Source organism: Pezoporus wallicus, unplaced genomic scaffold (assembly GCF_028554395.1).
Source record: "Pezoporus wallicus isolate ANWC-B61680 ecotype Strahan unplaced genomic scaffold, APGP_CSIRO_Pwel_v1 contig_3817, whole genome shotgun sequence".
Taxonomy (NCBI): Eukaryota; Metazoa; Chordata; class Aves; order Psittaciformes; family Psittacidae; genus Pezoporus; species Pezoporus wallicus.
Window position 1 is genome coordinate 532,850 of NW_026635157.1, and position 19,107 is coordinate 551,956.

At 37.6% G+C, this 19,107-nt stretch overlaps 1 protein-coding gene across 2 annotated transcripts in view; it reads left to right on the forward strand.

Annotated features, from left to right (window-relative positions):
- Window positions 1-19,107, forward strand: part of PLEKHG1 (pleckstrin homology and RhoGEF domain containing G1) — a 120,886-nt gene that overhangs the window by 11,347 nt on the left and 90,432 nt on the right. The window contains exon 1 of one of the 2 annotated variants that reach the window (XM_057405690.1): window positions 11,830-11,934. The exons of the other annotated variant lie outside the window; for it this stretch is intronic. Within the exon in view, the coding sequence (XP_057261673.1) occupies window positions 11,886-11,934 (49 nt within the window). The 5' untranslated portion in view covers window positions 11,830-11,885. Of the gene's footprint in view, window positions 1-11,829; window positions 11,935-19,107 lie in introns of those variants that run through there. 2 annotated transcript variants of the gene reach the window in all.

Sequence of the window (19,107 nt, forward strand, 5' to 3'; positions counted from 1 at the left end):
CAAAATCTAAAGGGAGCAAATGCTTCTGCCTCTACTTACTTCTTTTGCCTAAATGCAGTAAGGCTCAGAGGCTGCAGAATCATCATTTGTTGATGAAATGGAGTGGTTTCCTGCTTTTTGTGGTAATATACTTGGCCCTTTGTGTGTGTTTGAAATAGAGCAGGGACATTTTTTCTTTCCTCTGTTGCCCTGCTGAATAGGCTGACATCATCTCGGAGCCAAGGCAGGGCCAGGTGGTGATCTTGCCTGGCTGTGCTTTTCATCAGATCGAGCAGGAACTCAGTGTCGTTAGTATGCACCCCATGTGCCTGTGTCCCTCAGAGTACAAAATGTGGGCTAGGCAGCAAGAATGGAGGAACTGGGATTTTTATGTACCAAGGATGGAATTACATAACTTGAAACAGCATTACTGGAATACCTCTGTGTTTTTTGGTTCAGTACATCAGTACTTAATATTTGAATAAACCATTAAGGTTTATAAATGCTGAGTTGTGTGACTTGGCAGTGCTTTAGGTCTGTTCCCCAATTACTAAACTTGGGAGGCTGTTTTGCAGAAGGTTCACTTAAGTTATGTCTTCCCTTAAAAGTGGAAGAAAAGGAACTTTCATCTGAATTCACCGGGCTTCACTATGAGAATTCAAAAGGCTTTGGAATCCGGCTAAAGCTCTTGGTACCAATTTGACTAATATCCCCTTGAATATTTACTTTAGTCAGACCTATTTAGAGATGCCAACCCTGCCCTTATTTGTATTGATTTCCAGTACTAGATTAAATGACCAATAGAATACAAAGCTTTGCTTCATTAAAAAAATAAATAAATATATTCCTGTAGCCTGAATTTGTTCTGTGTTTACACAAATTGGCATAGCTGGGAAGACACATTCATCTCTATTGTACTGCAGAGTGGTATTGCATTGCCAGTGGGAAAACACTGTAACTTGTGAATTTTAGTTGGATTTGGAACCACATTGTTGATTATATACATTATGAAAAAGAAACAAATGTTTCCGATGGTTTCTTATTGCTATTAGATTTCATGTACAGTTTTACTATAGGATTTAAGGTACAATGAGTTGTGAAGTTGTCTTAGTATCCCACCACACTTCTACTACAGTGCATAATCATTACATGTCCTTTGAAACTTCTTGACGTAATTGGAATATTATATTAGTTTTAACTTTCTTTATGACGAAGAAGTGAATTCCTTTATGTAGCTGTTTGCTCTTTTTCATAATCTTCTCAAGGTAGAAATGAAATACTTTATTACCCTTTATGCTGCCTTCTAGTGTTGTTGAATTACATGTGATCCATCTAGTAAAATTTTACTTGGTGGGGATAGAGACATCCCTCTAACAGTAATTCTGGCATCCCAGCTGGATCAAGGAAAGCTGGATGCTGAATGTATGATTTGTTTCTGATTCCCTACTAACTATGTAGAAGGAGAAAAAGCTTCACTCTTCAGTGCGATTAAAATGGAAAGGTGACCTTCATCACTGATGCAAGAAGGTGAAAAGACGAGAATGTGGACTTGGAGAATTACTTACAAACAACGTGATTTGTTCAAACCATGTCACTTAGATGGAGAAAGGAGAAAAACATTCAGCTGAAGGAAATCACCTTTCCAACTATAACATTTGTAAGTTATTTTTTCCCCATGTATCTTTTCTGAATGGAGCTAGTGTTCTCATCTGGGGCCAGTGGAGGTCTTCATTTGGCGATGCAACATTTAGTAATAAATCCATCTTTTTGAAGAAAGCATGTTAGAGATAAGAAGCTTTGTATGTTTATGACATTATAGAGGGAGTTTCCTTGTCTAGAGAATACTCCATTTTAACCCAAAAGAAATGTTTATTTAGCAGTTCGTCAGCTGCTTCTCTCAAGAAGGTAATTCAAATTCCTTTGGAAATTTTAGCAGGTTAAAGATTGTTACTGTGTGTGATTTCCCTTTTAACACTTTTAGCCTTCTAGGCTCTCTACTTGTGTTGATCATTGGTGAGTGAAAGAACTTCCTCTCTTTTTAGTCATATTTAATTTTATATTCCATATTCATTCTTATGAAAAGAATATATGCATGTATTTATATGTATATATGTATATACATATATACACATCTGTGGTTTGTCAGAGATTAAGCATGAGCATTATTTGAAACTGCAGAGTTTCTCTGTACTCTGCAGTATGCATGTGCATTTCAATGCCACAAAAAATGAATAGGACTAAGCTTGCAGTTACAGAGCTCTGCTGAATTGGGGACACATTATTTAAAACTAACATACAGTGAGAAGGTCCTGGTTTCTCTATCATAACTGTTCAGTGTCCTGTAGATAACTGCAAGCTTTGGCTCTAGAAAATATGTTGGCTGCAAGCCGTGCTTCAACAGTTGCACTCTAGAGTGCCTTAATAAATAATGGAGTGTTTTTACAGGAAATGTCCCAGTCTGAGTTATGAGGCCATTCATTTGGACAAAGTGAATGTGCACAGCACTGTTAATTTGTCTGTTATTAATTTCCTTTTTTTCCATGTGTGTGCAGTGTGTATATAAATATGTATGTGTGTGTATATATATATACATACACACAGATGTATGTATTCTCAAAGCAGGGAGAAGGAAAAGCTGGAGGAGCATGAAGTGGTCCTGCCATCAGCTGACTGAGCCAGAACTGGGGGCCAGCCAGGCTAGGCGTTCGGGCAACTGGAACATGTCAAGGCTCAGAAAACTTTAACCGCTATTTTCTGTGTTGTTGCCTAATGTTATATGCTCTGTGATGAAAACAAAACCCCAGAAACTTTCATTAATTACACTTTACTGTAGTCAAAAAGTTATTTAAACTTTTTCTTATGGCTGTGGGTAAAAAACATGTTTCACAGGGTATATGTAAGTAACTTTGTTATGCATGGCTCTATGTTGGCCAGCCATCCAAATGACAGTTTCTGGAAAAGCCAACTGACTATTACTTGTTTATTAATTACCAAGCCCAAGTCTAAACCTCTAATTTCAGCAGAAATACCATGTTCGGGCAATTGCAGTTGAGGGAAAAAAAATTAAAAGGATAAATGGTTTTTGTAGGAGCCCTTCTGCTGAGGGTGAATCTGTGCCCATTCCTTTTCTTGCAAAATATATCAGAGTGACTGTGTTTTATGGAAAGAAACGTAGTAAAGGATACACATGTAAAATGATTATCCTGGTTTAAGTAGGCTTACCCTTCATGAACACATGTCAGCAATGCCAAGCCAAACATTCCTTTGTATCATTTTTATTTTTTTTTTTATCCTCCATCTCTGTAGCTCTCCAAAGGAGTTTACAGTTGAGGGGGAAAATATCTTTCTCTCTTGTTTCCTTGGAATTAACGTTGTTTAGGAAAATTTTTATCAAAGTAAATAGACCTTTTGGACAGCTCTGACATTTTAGTCTTTTGTCAGTATGACCTTTTGTGGTTTTTTTTTTTAAATATAATGAGATCTAAAGTTATTTCTTTGAAAATATATAATGAAACCAAATATATATTGAAAAATATATAATGAAGCCAAATATATATTGAAAAATATATATTGAAATATAAAATATATAAAAATATATAAAAAATATAAGAATATATAAAACATATAAAATATATATAAAAGATATATATAAAAATATATATTGAAAATATATAATGAAGCCAAACATATTACAAGCATTTTATAGAAGAGGTAAAACAGCTTGGCTGGACTTGATGCATTCTCATTGCTATGTTGTTAGTGAAATTGGGAAAAAAACAAAGTAGTGATGCTTTGAAAAATGCGCACGTGAGAGATATAAACCTCTGATTTTGATTTGGTGCAGAGCTGCATTTTGTGTTTGTCTTGTCCTTTTTCTTTTCTTTATAGGGAGCTTTCAGAAACATGTATTTAAGCAGAGAGAAGAAATACCAGCTGACTCTAAAATGGACTTGTCTATATTCTTAAGAAGTATTGAGTTGTTCTGTAGTCTTTAAGTATTTACTTTTGGATGTACCTTATCTCTTTGTCAAGTTGTCCATGAACGTGGTTTCAAGGCTTACATTACGTACTGGTTATGAATTTAAGAAGATGATGTTCCTTGTCTCAGCGTCTTGACTCTGTCCCTACATGAAGTTAAAACACGTATGAATTTTGTTTGTCCCATAGATATTAGCTTTTCTACTGACCTTAAAATATCAAAAGTTTCTCTTTGAGGGTTATAAAGCTTTCATTTAAAACAAAACAAACCCCAGAAAAACCTTCATTATTATCACAGTGTTGTGATTTCAGGAGACACTACCATACATAATATACGCAGCCTGATGGCCTTACTAAGTGGAGGGAGGGCAAGGTTATTTTCCTTTTTCTGTAAAATAAGTGTGACACTCAGCTTAGTGTCAAGAAATTTCCAGTAACAGAAATGGAAACGCAAAAAGGAAGTGCCAGGAGGTGAAATGTGAACAGAAACGTTTCTCCCATATGTATGTTTCTCCCATAGTAACAAAATTCTTCAGATATATTGGAATCCATTGGTGTTATTCATCACTAAAATTTATCCATCACATAGAACTGGATTAAAATTAATTTAAGGCTTTGCATATTATAATTTACTTTCACTGTGATTTGACTTGTTTGCACTGATTGGATTCTTTGTGTTCTAACAGCTTTGCTTCCTCACAGCCCGTTTTGATTTGATTTCCTTCACTACTTGAGCCTGTGGTGAACTGATGAATTTGCACAACAGTGGCCTTTTTCCAAAGCAGTGTGTAGTGATATCCTAAGCACAGGCATCAGGCAAAAAAAAGAACTATTTTAAGTGCTACCACACAATATCTGTAATAGAAAAGCAATTTGGAGGAGACATTAAGCCTATGAAAGTATGCATCAGGGGCTTTTTACTATGTATGCCAGGTACAAGTGTGGAGTTATTTTGGTTTCGTTTGTTTTTTCCTGTCTAACAGAAAATGGGATTACAAAATGACCGTTAGGATGCTAGCTGGGTTATTGCCCTTGTTTGTTTCTTTGATTGGCTTTTTAATTGTTTTGGGGATTATTTTTTTTTTATCAATGCAGCAGCAGCCCTTGCCCTCAATCAGGAATTTAAAGCTGCAGCTGCTGAGCACCAAAGACTTGGATGTGGAAAAGACTAAAGAGGGAAACTTTACATGTGTGCATCTGCATGACTGTTTAGCAGCCAAATCAGCATCTCTCCTAATTGCAGAAAAGTTCAGAGCTTTGGAAAGGAGCTTGGATAATTCTGAGATCAACACTGCTGAAATGCTTTCCTCTTCAGTTTCCTTTCCTTAACCACCTGCGCTGTAAAACAATTTTTGTTACTGCTGAGGTTTGACAGCTTCATATCCAGCTGTGGAATGCTTTTTTGTAAATTTATTAAACCAGAACTTTTGTCCCAGTAGCGGGGTTTATGCTGCGCACCTCACTAGAATTTAGTCTATTCAAAACAGTGACCTAGTGCATCTGCAGTTGTATTTCTCATGAGAAACATCTTGTAAGAGGCGATGGAAGTGAGCAGTGAAAATATCAACTAAAACCTTACAGTTTTTTGTGGTTTTTGTGTTTTTTTTTTTTAAAACTTGTAAGGGCTGTGCTCCCTCAGGTGACATGATAAAATGGCTGTGTAAGTTCTTACACTACTAGAGAATCTGTCAAGGAAAAGGTCACGGCATATGTCATGGTTTTGGCTATGGATTTGGCTATTCTTGCAATAGGAAGACTTGTACCCTAAAATCCTTTAGACTCATTAGCAGTGTAGGAGGTGTATGTGCATAATGCTTTTTTGTGCTATTTCAGCACTTGATATGTGCATTACTGAAGAGCTACAATTTAATGGTACTTGATATAAACTCTTCTAGTAAAGAAGATGTTGAACTGCATGTTCTTCTCTGTGCCTGAGGCATTTGTTTTCTTTTTAAATGAGTTTGTTTCAAATTCACTTTTTTTTTGGTAGCCCTAACTAGCACTTAACAGTAGAACTATTGTTACCTAAAAAATTAAATCAGAAAACAATGTCATGGTAACTCAATTAAAATATTTAATCTCTGTATTTATAAATTTCAGTAATGAAAACTATGCTCTTGGTTGGGTTTTGTGGAGTAACTAGGTGTAATACACTACAATGGTCTTATTGCTTAAATTGCTCTGAAAATGGTTTGTGTAGAATACACTTTCTTGTTGAGTAGCAGTTTTCTTTGAGTAGATGACAGCAGTATTTTGTGATATGATAGTTGTACTTAGCAGCTATGACTTGCTATGGCTGTACTCGTGCATTCTGTGCTGGGACTTGCCTCTAAGTCCCTAAATATCTTGCTACTTTTCCTGGTCTTCCTCGTTTTTCATCAGAGCACATGCCAGGCATGGTCTGTGCTGAGCCACAGTACTGGAGTCCATCTATTTTCTCAAGCTTAGATTCAAAAGAGAGTGTCTGAAGTGAGTGACCTACTGTGTGTGAGCAAAACACAATCTTTTGATGGATTTTTTTTGTTGTTTGTTTGTTTTTCTTGTTTGTGTGTGTGTGTTTTTAACTTTTGTGAAGGCCTGGGAGGGCTTCTGGGGGAAGCATGTACAAAGGCATGAGAGAAGTGATATATGTGTATCTAATTTGAAAAATGCCTAGTGCTGTAGAAAAGAACTGTGGTTCGTTCTGATGGTAGGAAGTTTTGAAGTAAGCAAAAGGTTGATACAGTGGCTTAGCTGTCGGGTTGACCAAATCCAGACTTGAGCTGTAAGCAGGATGAGCAGGGTATCTGAACTCTAGACGGATTTATAGCTTCTGCTTGGCATGCTGGCCAGAAGTGAGAGGCAGTTTCTGCTGCAAGCACTATGTGGTGAGCCCTGTGTGGCACTGAGGAGCAGCTAGTGCCACCTGCGGGAGCCTTGCTGGAATGGGTGCTTTTGTACTCCAGATATGCATCATCATGGGAAAGTGCAGACAGGATTTCACAGCACCACAGGAGGGGTGTTGGGTTGATTTCTATCAGCTTTCTGCACTACAGCGTGACTATATGCAATGTGGGGCTGACCTTGAGCAAAGTTGTGTGTATAGAAGAAGATATTTTCAAAGCTCCTCATTTACAATTCATTTTTACAGAAAGAAAAATAACAGCGATTAATTAAAGAGTAATTTCATACAACCTGCACTGAAACGACTTGAGTCTAAAAGCCATTGCTTGTTCTGAGTTCAGAAATTGCTGTGATCAACACAGAGTTAATGCATCAGAAGTAGATACGCGCATTTCACCAATTAAAACTAACATCTTTCTGCTTAGGCTTTGAATTTATGTTTCACAAAGGTATTTGGGGAGTGTCAGTCAAGGTTTTGATCCCTCTTCCTCCTCCCAGAAGACCCCGTGGGGAAGGTTTCCTCCTTGTTTCACTTGGCATGGTAGCAGCATAGGTTGTTAAGCAAGGAGTCGTGCAATGTGGTTGGACACTGACCAAATGTTGAGTACGTCTCATCTTTTCAAGAAGTTCATTCTATCCAAAGTTTGAAGAAGATACCATGTCACATTCTCTCCTAGACCTCATATTATGTGTTACTTTGTGAAAAATAAGCTGTCTTAACTTTCAGACTGAAACACAGTAATTAGCTGCTGAACTTGATCTTTTAGTGGGTTTGGAAAACTATGACCAAAGCCTTGGAATAGCACTGGGAATGGATTCAAAGCTTCTGGAGGGTCTGGAGGAGGGAGAAGATGTATGCATAGCAGTTAAACCACAGAGAAGCCAGACAGATCATTCCTTATACTAGAACTTTTGTGATGTTTTTCACATTCAAACACACTGAATTACGGTAAAGCAGAATGAAAATGACAAAGGCATTCTGTGATTTGGTCTTTGCTTCAGGGGGAAAAAGATAGGTGTTTTTGGATTGCAGCTGCAATATGGATGATTAGTTCCAGAAACTAAGGCAGAGGATGCTGTAGCTTTCTGCTGGTTTGAAGAAGAAGGCAGGAGAGAGTGATGTTACTCTGACTTTCATCCATGGGGTAAACAATGTGCAAAGGAGGTTTTGCTCCTTCTTGCCATCAGAAGGTCTTGTTTGGACCTGCACATCTCTTGGTGCAGTTGTGTCTAAATGCCTCTGTTAACTGGCCTTTCTGTGGAAAAGAAGGTGCGAGGGTGACCTAGTTTGGGAAAATCAGCAAAACGTGTAGCATCTTAACAAAAAAAACAACCACCATCACCACCAAAAATTAACCACCAAAATATATCCTAGATTTGGAAAATTTTGGTCTGTGTTGATGTGCAGGGGAAAAAAAAAGCTGGGATGCTTTTGTAGGACTTTGAAGGAGAGGACTGTTAGAGAATGGAAGCTCATGCCCACATCCAGAGCTCTAAAGGAAGGGAATGCAAAAAGCCATTAGAATTCTCTGCAATTTTGAAGGAATAAATGTTAACTTGAAATAACACTTTAATCTTAAACAGATATTGCTATGTTACTTGGTATGGATGGGGGGTGGTGGTAAATAGAAGCAGGAATAAGTCTTGATGGCATACAGTGGTTTGTGTCCTCATATCTTCTTTCTGTCTGTTATTTAGAGTTTCTTTCAGTGTCAGTTCTTGGTTCATGTGAAAGAAGTGTGTTAGTGTTAGCATATAAACTTGCTTTTATGGTTTATGTGACCTGGGATCAAAGCTATTCTTGTGGGGTTCAGAGCAGCAATGCTTCTGCCCCAGAAGGGATTTTATAGGCAAACAAATGGCAAAACCTAGATCCGGGATGGATGTCCTTATTCTATAACAAAGTTATATGCAGTATTTAACAGCCGAATGTCAAATCCTGGTCATGTTAATGTGTGTGGGAATTTTACTGTAGCCTTCCTTGGAGTCTGCAGTATGTTCTGCAACATGGGGCATTCTAAGTGCTGGTTTGGGCATTCTGTGAGTGGTTCTGCATTCAGAAATGCAACATCCAATACTGTTCACCTGAGAAGTGTATCCTTCTGTCCAGGGTGTGTATGGGCATCTAAGTGTCCTTGATTGTTTTCAAAATGTTTAATATTAAAACCCCTCCTAATATCCATTTACATGCCAGGCATTCTTACACACTTTTTTTTTTTTTTTTGAGAACTCATCTATCTAAATATTGTTTAAAAACAAACCAGCAGATGGCTTTACTGTTAACAGCACAGTGTGTAATGTGGAACTTCAGGGCTACAGCTGCTTTATATGTGTTGATTTGTATGCAGAAAGCACTGACTCCTTTATATCTCAAAAGCTGCATTTAAAAATGAAATGCAATATTTTAAAGGAACATGTATGTTTATTGTGGATAAAGCGGCCACAGCAGAACCTTCATATTGATGCTGATTGCTCCTCTGGAAAATGGGAAAGAAATACAGTGTCAGTCTAAGGCACTGGATTTGAAAAGTTTCTGAAAACATCCAACCAACTTTCTAAAGTATGATTACTCCCAGCTAGAACAGATGCAGACTGAGGGCCAGGGATTTGACACAAAGAAGGAGGTTCAGGTTAGATTTCAGTTAGCGATTGTCATTGTTCAACATAAATACATAGTTGAATTCCATAGTTACAGCTGTAAACAATCCTATGATAAACAAAAGTTTCTTTCAAGCTGCTTTATGCTTTTTTAGAGTACAGCAATACATTGCTGAGAGAACAAAAATGACACAAAAGTCTTCAATTAAAATTTTTCTATAAAACTTTAAAATTCAAAATTATGATTCTTCAATTAATAGTTATTTTGAATAATTGGAAACCCTTAATATTTTCTTTGTCAAGTACAGTTAACTTAGGAGACAAGGACTATATATGTCTGTGAAATTCAGGTAATCCATATTTTTCCTGAGCAAGCTTTTTTAAAGTACCTTTTTGTCTTTGTGCTATAAGTTCAAATGCTTTCATGTTTGAATGTTGAATGAATTCAACCGTACCATGCTATTAATTTAGTTCCTGTGTTTAAAGGAACTGAGATCTTATTTTTTCATAATGTTAAAGCTGATCTGGAATTTTTAGCAGCTCAGAATTTTAAAGGCAAACCAATCTACTAAAAGGAACAAAAAATTTCTTGAACTAGGACCTCCCAGTATGCCTGTTTGGGTGGCCGTGGCTAATTACGACCTGTGAAAATGCATGGTCATACATCTGAACGTTTTTGGTTACTGTTAAAGAGTTTTGCTTAATTGAGAAATGTAAACAGTATGGCTGTGTTTATTCATAAATTATGAATGCATATGTATTTCAAGTTGGCTTACTGGGATGTTCTGTGAAAAAGTGGTCAGAGGAGTAAGCAACAGTTAGCAGCATTGAGTGATGAGTTCAGAAATACGAAGGGACTATGGGAATAGCTATGCCTAAGATGCAGAGACAAAGCTGTATCAATAACTGTATTGCAAAAGTATTTGGAAGGGTCTAACAGGGCTGTTTTTATAAGGTACTGTAAATTGCACCTTATACAGAACCTTATACCTTATTTCAAGGTTGATCTTGAAATTTTAGGTAGTAGTATCACAAATTTTGCACTAAGATTGTTTTGCTGGATGGAGATTATTTGTACAGAAAGCAAGCAAGATTTTTTTTTTTTTTTTTTTTACATCTTACCAGTGAATTAATAGCTACATGATGCTTCTCTGATGGATTTTACATGAGTCCTGATTGGCTGTACTACAGAGAGAGGGAGATTTACCTTCCCAGTGTGATGAATAATATTTGTTGGAGATTTCCTTCCTAGATTAGAACTAGGAAATTTATAAATAAATAAACAAAGGAATGCTAAACTTTGAATTGTTTTTTTAAGTACTTCAAAACTTGGTATGTTAAAGAAATGAAGAGCTCTATATTTCCTTTCTTTAGATCTTTCTTCCTTCCACTAGCTTTGTTATAACTCTCAGAGAAGAAAAGCAAACCGAATCTTATAAGAATTAAGTTTATCAGGGTTACATGAAAAGAAATCTTCATTAGTTGGTGATATGACTAGGAGTGATAATAGGCTTTTTTATTTAAAAAAGTGCTTTTTTTTTTTTAGTTGTTTAGCATTTTCTGCAATTATTAGCAACAATGTGGAACTGATTTGCATTTATGAGAGAGATGGGGAGAGGCATACTCTTTAGATTTTAAAATATATGTGCTTCCATGTTTTTTAAAGAAGTCACTGAAGATACTAGTCAGTGACAATAACTGGACCTCAGCTTTCAGGTATAATTTTTAAAATTGACAATGCTACAGGAAAATGTTGAAGGCTCTGTACGGGTGTTGTCATTTTTACACCTGATTGAACTGCTCTGGTACTATTAATCCTCCGTGGAATTTAGAAAAAGCTAGGAAACAGCAACACATTTCACAGACTGATTCTTTCATTACTGAAAACCATTAGAGAGAATGGTGTTTCTAGATAGCGTTCTGAAGATTCGCTGTTCTAAGCACAGAGGCTTTTTAATTCAGAGCTTCTTAAATCAGTAAATCTGCAAAGCCATTAGTGGGACAGTAGTCTTTAAGTTGCTTAGGGTTATCCAAATGAATTCTTGAAACAGATTGCTTCTGTAGCTGTGGAAATTCTGAATCTGTTCAATAAATATCCTGGTTCGTGTGCAGCAATCGAATGATCCAATTTACCTTTTCATTATTAAAAATGCCAAGATCATTTAACACCCATTTAACACCCATTTGAAGTTTTGTGCTGGGGATGATAGGTTATGCTCCATAGAGAGGGCTGAGCATGGGCACTCTGTTAATGGTGTTGCAGTTAATCTCTAGGGAGTTTTGTTTGTGTACCTTACCTGCAAACATGGAAATGATGAAGATGGAAAATCCATACTTGTGGGGGTCACGGGCCAGGGGAATTGTCCTACTGAAATGTACTGGTTTTGATGGAGAACATTTTCTTTGCTTTGGGTCCATTAGGTTTTCCTAACCCGGTGTCTGCAGAGATGCCAGATAAAACACCAGGTGGTACAGAACCCAACCCCAGAAGTGAAGGTTAGTAGTTTTCTTTGTTTCCTTATTTTTTTTTTTTTTAATTTACTAATTATTGAAGTAAAGAAGCATTGTGATTTTTGTGAAGGATTTTTCAAGTCTGAATTACTTTTATGTGTGCATGTTCGTCTAAATATCAGGGACTTATTTTTGTGTAACCATTCCTTCCCTCCCTAGTCGATCATTCATGATATTACTAAAGTATATAATGAGGGAGGAGAACCAGTGAGCTGCTAGGATTTCAGCTTCACAGAAGATGTTTGTCCTCTTTTGATAAAGAGATCTTGTTGACTGAGGCCAGTTTTTTCATAAGGGATGCATAAGTCTCACAGAGCCAAAGTGGACATTTAAGATGTGGGATGATTGACACAAGGAGGATTTAATATGTATGATTTCCTCTAAAATCGGTGGAGTTATTAAATACTCAGTCTTTATGAAAATCAGACCATTTTTTTTGTTCTCAAGGTCCATTAACTTTAAATTAGTACATCTAAAAGTTTGGTACTTCTTTTCAAGGAAAATCTTTTGTTTAAAAACTATTGTAATCCTGCTAATTTCAGTCCTTCCTTAGAATCACTGCTGCATGTTTCATTAAAATATTTTATACAAATTTGGTTTGCTGTTTCATGTGATGGTTGTGAGGTGTTTCTGACAGTTTTGTGGCAAAACTTGCAGTAGTTGTTTTATATGCTTTCTTTCTAGACCATTGCCATCCTCACATAAGGGCTGTATTCATTCAAATGTCTGTTTTAGTTTGAAAGAAGGTTGCAGCTCAGGCTGGTTTATACTGCTTTCTCTCTAAACCTAAAGATATGCATCTCAAAATCTAGTTTTAAGTATTCTTGTTGCATTTGAACCTAAATTTTTATATTTGAAAGGCGAGGAATATGTTTCAATAATAACTTGAAAAAGTGCATCAATAACAGCAGAGAAACATTTCTTTCCATGTAAAAGGTATTAAGCCATGCTTAACTGCAAAAGGCCTTACTATCAGTTTCTTTTTTAAATTTCCTGTGAAGCCTAATGCACTATGAAGAGACTAACCACAAGAGGAGAAGCAGTTACAGCTAGTTGTTCAAAGGTTGAGTCCTCTCTGATTCACATGTTGTGTGCCCCTTTTATATATAAATTCTTATGCTGAAAGCACTGTGATAAAGCTGTTAGAACCAAAGCCTGCATTTGTACCGTGAGTTAGGATATGGAACAAATTGTCCTGCTCATTCTGGTTGCTTCTCTGAAAGTAAGCCTGCCCTTGGTATTAATGAAGTTTAAATGTGTTATAATGGTACTGATTCTATATAGAATTGTTGGGTGTGCAACAGTGGCAGGTACTGCCACATCTCAGCTCTCTACCCTCTGAGAGGATTTCTGGTAAATAAAGCAAAACACAAGGATAATATAAAACTTTCACATCAAATCTGGAGAAAACTCATTCTGTCTGTGAAAGGCAACTTTATTTTCTCTTACTGCATTTTAATTTACCACATAAGCAACTTCCAGTAAGCAAGTTGTAGGGTTTTCTTTGGCTTCACGTTAGGAGTTAGAGTGGGTAAGACTTGTGATAGCATAGATATGTAGATGGGCTGAGAGCAGGGGTCTTGGGTAAGGAAGGGGAGAAAATCAAATCCTGCAGAGCGTCTAATGATGGAGTCACTGACAGCATCATGTGGCCATCAAAGAAAGATTGATTCTCATCATACTGGCAATCAGAGATTGATGTCTGTGAAGTGGGATAGGTGAGGACTGAAAGCAAGTGTGTGCATCTGCTAGACACTGGAAAGACCATAGTCTTTGAGGTTAGGACATCCCAGGTTGTAGTTTCCAATCATTATCCTGTTAGCTCCATCCCCAAATTAGAAGGCTGAAACTGGACACAGGAGTGCTCATGTCAATGTACAGGAGAGGGAAGCTGGGAGCTCTTTGTTTCATTTAATTTTTGGAAGACTCATGAAACCTTCAGTGTCTCTGTTTCTGTAAATGTGGTTTCATTTCACCAGAACTGCCAACAGGTAAAAAACATTCCAAAAACATTTTTGCAGTTAAGCAGAGATCTAGAAGCTGCCCTGAGGATCTTTTTCAGTACCTTCAAAGATTTTGTGCTTTTCAGTACCTTCTGATGTCTGTCTAATCAATCAGATGCATAATATAGTGTCCTGCGTGTTGTCAAGGAAAGCTAGGACTGGAAAACGCTCGGACACCAAATTAGGATGTAGTGTTTAGGGACACCACAATTAAAAATCTTCTCTGTGTATGCTTTGCTGTACTAATTCCCCCTCAAAACAGAAGAGATTTCTGTGACTTGAAATTTTCCATATACACAAGACACATGATTGTCTGAGTCATAAAGAAACTGCTCATATAAGGTTGCATAACTGTTTATGTATTCTCTCACACATACAATATACACATATATAGTAATGTGTATAGACATATATAGCCTTAAACCATGAGATCCTAAGGGAACTGTTCCTATGGATGGCATGGTGAGTGCTTATCTCCTGGGATTTGCAATTTCAGGGTTCCCAAGGTAGTGGGGCAAGGATGTGGCTGGGCCTTCTCTGGCATGCTGAGCTTTTTGGAAATATTTCAACTTCTCCACATCATTTCTGTTTCCAGATATTACTGATTTTCCCTCTCTCCCTAACCTTATACCTCAGGTTTTTGACTCGGGTATGAGGAAAATATATAAACTACTCAGCTGTGGAAATGAGCTTTGTAGGTTTTGAGGTGCAACAGGCAATTTCAGTGAAACCTGTTGTAGCGCATTGGTTTTCTTGATGCTCTGTTTTGTAAGCTGCTAGCATAAGGAAAAACTGAATAAATTGCTACCAACTTGAAACACTTGTTTCTAGATTGTAGTAATGCATCTTTAGGTACTTAGATGGTTCACTAGTGATGCTGATAAAGTAAAAAACACATACAACAAAATAAAACTAATTAAAATTATAAGCTAATGCTGAGTCTTCATTTTCAGATTACAGTTATTATTCTGTTGTGATAAGAGTTTATGAAGGTCTTCAAGCAGTTGATATAAAAAAGTGCTTTAACAGATGGAATGTTTAATAAAGCAAAACTTGGTTTAACCTGGGTGCTTTGTTTTTAATCACTCTTCTGGAATGAATTCTTAGATGTTTAAAAAAAAAAGGGTGAAATAATTAATAAAAATGAATCTTCGCTTAGAGACCTGTTTTTAAATCCTGATGAAGATGTTCTATTGAAGACAAAACATGATACTAGTGTGTTCTGATGATACTAAATCATTAGTGCAGGAAGTTAGAACTTTGAGGGGTTTTGTTACTTTATTCTTGTAAATACTCTTACTTTCAAAGAATGTTATGATAACTGTTACTAAAAAGAATCGTCAGGCATATGCCAGGGGTTGCTCTAGCACTGACTTATAAACTTTCATAGTCTTTGATCACATGCATCTCTATTTACTTCGTGTTTATACAATTTACTAGAATGTAGAAACATTTCACTGGTGTGACTGAGTCAGAATTAAGAAGTGAGTGTTTCATTTCTCATGCTTAAAATATCACTGCTACTTGCATGCATAAATGTTTATGTGAACTTTCTTCATTTTTCCAGATGTCTTATTGCTGCTTGTAATATTTCCAGAGAAATATTCTTGCTATCATTTGTTAGTCCTTGGTTTTTGTTTGGTTGTTGTTTTTCTTTTTTTCTTTTTTTTTAAGAAAAATGTGTGTTGGTTACAAATTTCTAACAATTAACTTTTCATGTTTATAAGGGTCAAGTTGGGTTGAACAAAGTGTTGGCAAGGTAACTGATTACCTGGAAACTTTTCAAAAGTCAGTGTTGCTTTAACCTGGCAGTTAAACCCCTCCCTGCCCCTCACCCACTGACCCACTGTTCCATATACTTGAGTTCAGCCATGAAGCACACAGAAGCAGACAATTGAGAAATGAGTTTCCTGTAATTAAGTTACTGTAACTTAGTCCTTGACTCAAAGGTCTCCAGTGAGCGGGCAGAGTATCTGTTTTTCTGCCACCTCTTCTGTCAAACTTTTTAGAGTCAACAGTTCCACTTATAAATATTGTTTCTTGCTTTGTGCTGTAGGAGGAAAACCCAGATTTAGTTGTGCAAAGGTGGAAGTGTGTGTGCATCACATGTGAAAAATATTTTTCAAGAAGCTTGTGTAGCTATCGAGGAGGGTAGACATTAAAACAAAAAAAAAAAAAAACAACACAGCCCCTACCACTATCCACTTATAACTGTTTCTTAACTGTTTTCCTAAGGCAAAGCTATTATATTCTATTTACAATGGATACATTTTGGATACATTTGGAACAATGTGCTATGTCAATACCAGGAAGTGGATTGAGTGTATTTCTGTTTTAGCTTCCAAAGGAATTAACATTTGTTCTGCTTATGTTTGCTGAAAGGTCACTCTTAAACTTCTAGTCTAGTATATAAAAACCACTGGAAATTGGTCCGACAGGGGTACCCCACCTACTGCATAAATTCCTCCTTTCACTTGCAAAGAGGATGCTGTGGTTCACAGCAACTGCTTGTGCTGGTATCTGGAGCTAGGCAGTTGTTCATTTGCAAAAACTTAGGTAAATAATTGTAAAATTTTCATTATGAATTAACTTTTTTTGATGCTTAGGAAAGGTTTGATAATACTGAATGGTTTTCATAAAAAGCAAGTGCTTCATCCTGTGGAGAGCTGATTAATTTTTTGTTGTGATCCCTTTGACCAGCTGTTCATAAAACAGCTGGGCTTACTTCCAAAGAAACCAGATGATGTCTGCCTTGGAACACATTTGGAAGGCTGCCACTCAGTTTTTGGGGTATCAGTCAAATACTTTTATGCAAAATGCTTAGAAAAGCTATATGGGTGTGGGAACCTTTATTAGGTCTTTCCAGTCAGCTTGACTGGTTGTTTTCCTGTGCCTTAAAAGTAGCAATTTTTTAAGAGAAAGATGTGAGGAAATTAAACTCTCCCAGGCTCTTATTCCTTTCCCCCTTCCCCTCCATCTTCTTTCCTTAAGCAAGAGCCATGACTTCCCCCAGCTGGATCCATCCTTACTGGCTTTGCGGCTCACACTTGCATGATGAAAGAAACAAATGTTACACCTGGACTTCATAAATAGCCACTGACAAATCCCATTGGGCAACATCTTATGTCATTGTAAAATATCCTATAGTAACAGCAGTGTATTTCCTTGCATTGTGTACTTGATGGCGCAAGTGGGAGTCTGCCAGCTGTTACTGTTGTTGTTCGTGGTAACTCATTTAGTTTAAGTCCTATGACTTATGTTTGTGTGCTATTTCTGCCGTAATATGCAACACTGCATAAGAAAAACAAGCAAAAAGAAGCCATGTAAATCTGTATACTGCCCAATCAGATTTCTACCTCCAAATTTTGCTAAGACTGATTTTTTTTCACGACAGGGCTACCAGGGTATGGTCATTGAGGTTAGTAAACTGATGCCATCAGCACAGTCCTTGGGGCTTTCAGTGGGCATTCAGCAATGTAGCACCTTGTGCTATCTTTATGGAGAAAGTTGTTGTTACACTTTATTATTACTATACCTCTTTTAAAGAAATGGAAAAGCAGATGGAATATGAAGCATCTTTTCTAAAGCTTTTTCAGATCTTAAGTGCACATGAAGTCACAGATAACTATGGTAATAGTGCACTCGTAGGCTTAATGGTACATCACTGGGCTGAAATGAGCACAAAAACATTTGTGTGCTGGAGGATGGTGATTGTATATTTCATCTACTTGCTCCTGTTCTTTGGAACTAGTTTATTTTAGCTTGCTCCATTCACTGTTTCGTGCAGCTTCTTGCTGCCTAACTGAAGACAAGAGATGTCTGGAACAAGCAGTGTATACCAACTATACTATTTTGTGGACAAGAACTTGTGGCTGTCAGGTAACACTGGATGGGTGAGAGCCATAGAATCATATAATAGTTAGGGTTGGAAAGGACCTTAAGGTCATCTAGTTCCAACCCCCCTGCCATGGGCAGGGACACCTCACACTAAACCATGTCGCCCAAGGCTCTATCCAACTTGGCTTTGAACACTGCCAGGGATGGAGCATTCACAACTCCCCTGGGCAACCCATTCCAGTACCTCACCACCCTTACAGTAAAGAACTTTATCCTTGTATCTAACCCTGCTATATCTTCCCCTGTTTAAGTTTAAACCCATTCCCCCTTTTCCTGTCACTACAGTCCCTAATGAAGAGTCCATCCCCAGCATTCTTATAGGACCCCTTCAGATACTGGAAGGCTGCTATGAGGTCTCCACGCAGCCTTCCCTTCTCCAGGCTGAACAGCCCCAACTTTCTCAGCCTATCTTCATACGGGAGGTGCTCCAGTCCCCTGATCATCCTCGTGGCCCTCTGGACTTGTTCCAACAGTTCCATGTCCTTCTTATGCTGAGGACACCAGAACTGCATACAATACTCCAGGTGAGGTCTCACAAGAGCAGAGTAGAGGGGCAGGATCACCTCCTTCGACCTGCTGGTCACGCTCCTTTTGATGCAGCCCAGGATATGGTTGGCTTTGTGGGCTGCGAGCACACACTGAAGCCAGCTCATGTTCATTTTCTTATCAACCAACACCCCCAAGTCCTTCTCCACAGGGCTGCTCTGAATCTCTTCTCTGCCCAACCTGTAGCTGTGCCTGGGATTGCTCCAACCCAGGTGTAGGACCTTGCACTTGTCATGGTTAAACTTCATAAGGTTGGCACCAGCCCACCTCACAAGTGTGTCAAGGTCCCTCTGGATGGCATTCCTTCCCTCCAGGGTATCAGCTGAACCACACAGCTTGGTGTCATCGGCGAACTTGTTGAGGGCGCACTCAATCCCACTGTGCATGTCATTGACAAAGATTGATTCTGTAATTCTAGATTCTATGATCTACAGTCAATATAAAAGGTCTTGTCTATTTATGCAGAAGGTGGTAGACACTGTGGATTTCCCTGACAAACGATATTGTGAATGTAAAAAATTCACATGAGTTGAAGGGAAGACCAAGGAAACTTCTAGAAGGCAGCTCCAAATGAATGAGCCACTGCAAACCAAGGAAATCTCTTAAACAGAAAATGTTTGGAAGCTAGAAGAATGCTGGGGAAAAATATAATACATGATTGCTATGTCCCCTCTGTCACCATAAATGAAATCTTCCTGTGCTAGGTTATTTT